Source organism: Sinocyclocheilus rhinocerous, unplaced genomic scaffold, assembly GCF_001515625.1.
Source record: "Sinocyclocheilus rhinocerous isolate Xijiao unplaced genomic scaffold, SAMN03320098_v1.1 scaffold1295, whole genome shotgun sequence".
NCBI lineage: Eukaryota > Metazoa > Chordata > Actinopteri > Cypriniformes > Cyprinidae > Sinocyclocheilus > Sinocyclocheilus rhinocerous.
Genome location: NW_015660499.1, coordinates 1,662,009 through 1,665,110, shown reverse-complemented (window position 1 = coordinate 1,665,110; position 3,102 = coordinate 1,662,009). Strand labels below are relative to the sequence as shown.

The following is a 3,102-nucleotide window of genomic DNA, read 5'->3' as shown; positions in this document are numbered from 1 at the left end:
GTGAACATTTGGGCGGTGTTATGCAAATCTTCCCACATCGTGATGTAGACTCATTTTTTTTTATTTATGTCCCTGTACGCAAACAGGGACACGTCGTAGATTATTGGGAGGAGCTCATTACCATAAAGTTGACCTGATTTCAACTCTCCTCGACACCTCAACGTCCAAGTAGCGCCGTGCCGCTGCTCGACGCCGGCTCACATTGAAAATAAATGACTTCCGGCCACTTTGACGCTCTCGACGGCGGCGGTGTGAACGCACAGTTAGGAATACTGATTGAATCAAGAAAAAGTATACAAAAGCTGTCTCTGGGCCGATATGTGGCTAATATGTACATTTTGGGTACTAATAGGTATCTTTAAGATACTAATATGCATAATTTAGGTGTAAAAAATATAATGAAATCTAGAAAATATAATATAATTTAAAATATAAATCAAAATGATACATTTAGAACAATCACTTTTTGTCAGAATAAGTATGTTGTTTCATTTTACAGTAATATATATGTTACGCTAAATGACTATGGAATATTTCATCCACATTTTGACCTTTTATTTTCACAAAAGTTATTTGAAACAATAAAGTATACACTTTACTTTTATTTGAAGGGTCTGAATACTTAGGATCATGTGATATTTCAGTTTTTCTTTTTTAATAAATCTGCAAAAATGTCAACAATTCTGTGTTTTTCTGTCAATATGGGGTGCTGTGTGTACATTAATGAGGAAAAAAAATTAACTTAAATGATTTTAGCAAATGGCTGCAATATAACAAAGAGTGAAAAATTTAAGGGGGTCTGAATACTTTCCGTACCCACTGTATATAAAATCACTTTTGATGCAGCCACCAAAATGGGATGTCTTGTAGCTACAATATAAAGTTAAACACAAATAATATAATAAAAAAAAGTAAATAAATTTTTTTTCAATATCGTAAAACTTCAAAACTCCTGTTAGGCAAGCAATAGTCTAACATATACATTGTGAAATAGAAGAGATCTATGTATGAGCTACTTCAGATGTCTAATGTTGCATTATGAATTGCAGTATGGCACATTTGAGAATGCATGAAGTGTTTGCATAATAGAGTAAATTTTTTCATGCTTTGTGGTTACTATATCATATCATGCATGCATGCATGCATGCAAAAAAAAAAAACTTCATGTGGAACGTCCCAGACCACTCAGGTTGAAGTTCCAGAATCAACAAAACACTTTTGACTTGAGTATAAGAGAAAAACCCTATAAGAGAAACTTTTGCCCTGCAATTAAAGGGGATTACATTTGCATACACACTTCAAGTTCAAGTGCTGCATATTTGTACTCTCAAAATACCAGCCAAGTGCTCTCTGGCCGATTCTTTTAAGTGGTTTAAGTGTACAAATTGGACTAGTTTAAATATGTTCCAGACACAAAAAAATGCATAATGAGCAATATGCATTCTTTTATAGTCTACTAACTGCATATAGACCTATGCATATTGTTTAAAATGCATTTTTAAGTGTTTGGAAAATAAAATACTCTCATTTTTTTTTTAAGTGGCGTTTATCGGTTTTTGCAAATGAACTCTTCATATATTCCATTTTTAGTTATAGTAATTTTGTTGTGTGTTTTTGGCATTTTTAGTAGTTTAATCATTTTTATATATGTCTGTACAGTTTTTACTCATTTGTATTTCATATTTAGTTATTTTTTGTGCAAGTTAAATTATTTTTTAAATATTTATATACAATTTTATTTGTAATTTTATAATTTATATATTATTACTTTTTTATATGGTTATTGTTTCCGTTTTAGTTAACTATAGTAATCCTGATCATTATTAATTGGTCATCATGGAGCGCTGAACCCTTCCTCTCTTGCATGATTAAAAAAATTAACATGGTTAAGAAATCACTTCCATACTCAATTTTCAGACCTCACCATTAACAGACATTGTTGAAAAATATGTAAAGCTTTAAGTGAATGGCAGAATTTAATCCAAACAATTTGAAAATTGTTTTGGGATGGCTTACAGAGTGTTTTCATCACCCTTTAAGCAAGCTTTTTCTTAAACGCAGAACAGAAACGCCTGGTGTCATGCAGGTTTCTCTCCTGTCTCCTTGCATTAGGATCAGCTCCAGGCTATAACACCTTCGCAGAAAAGAGAAAGATTGCCATCTTAATTTTTTGACAATTTAGAGATTTTAGGTGTAGTTTGTCATTGTGCATCACTTACAGCTGTCTTTATCACCTTTGGCTCTTTAGATTCATGTTTTTACATGTTTTTCTGTAATGTGAAATTGTCAGGAATGCAAAAAGTCTTTTTTTCACTTCCAATAAAATCTTAAATACATCCCAGTTATTTTAATGTTGTGATATTAGTGATATTAGCAATAGCCCTATTATTTATTTATTTATTTATAATAAATATTTCAGATTCTGTTCATTAAAAAAAAAAATTATCATCTATGATGTTATAGATGATAAAAATATGTAATTTCTGATTGTGTTCAAATTGAGAGAAAACAAAATTATCTGATAAAGATCATTAATGAAGTCAGAAACGGACACAAACCAGATTCAAACCTGTGTCTACTGCGCAAGCAACAAGGCTCAATTTAATTGCTTATAGAAACGATTCCTTAACTTTTCTGTTTCAGGGCCATGTTGGTACAACGGCAACCAAAAAAATTGACGTCTACCTCTCAATGCAGTCGACCCAAGAAAAGCTTCACCCCATGACGGTGGTCACGATGGCTAATGCTCGGGTCCACGATCTTATCGGGCTCATCTGCTGGCAGTACACCTGTGAGGGCCGCGAACCCAAGCTCACGTTAGTAGAAAAAAGCTTTTTACACATGGATCCTATATAAGAATTTGATATCTCCACATGTTCTAGTGCATGAAGTGTTAAAGTTAAAGCTGCAGTCCGTAACTTTTTTTTGGTTAAAAATTATCCGAAATCAATATTTGAGCAAGTACGTAGCCAGCCAGTGTTCAAAATAGGGATGTCAATTTCTATGATCGATCGTCGTTTAAATTAACGATCAATTAATCGATTAATCGTTAACCTTAATGCTGCAAAATGCGTCTATGCAGCCCGGCATGACAGGATGTGC

General features: G+C 32.9%; 1 protein-coding gene across 1 annotated transcript in view; it reads left to right on the top strand.

Annotated features, from left to right (window-relative positions):
- The window catches only part of LOC107725085 (target of rapamycin complex 2 subunit MAPKAP1-like), a 35,464-nt gene that overhangs the window by 5,989 nt on the left and 26,373 nt on the right, over positions 1-3,102 (top strand). The window contains exon 4 of the mRNA XM_016534227.1: positions 2,644-2,816. Within this exon, the coding sequence (XP_016389713.1) occupies positions 2,644-2,816 (173 nt within the window). The remainder of the gene's footprint in view (positions 1-2,643; positions 2,817-3,102) is intronic.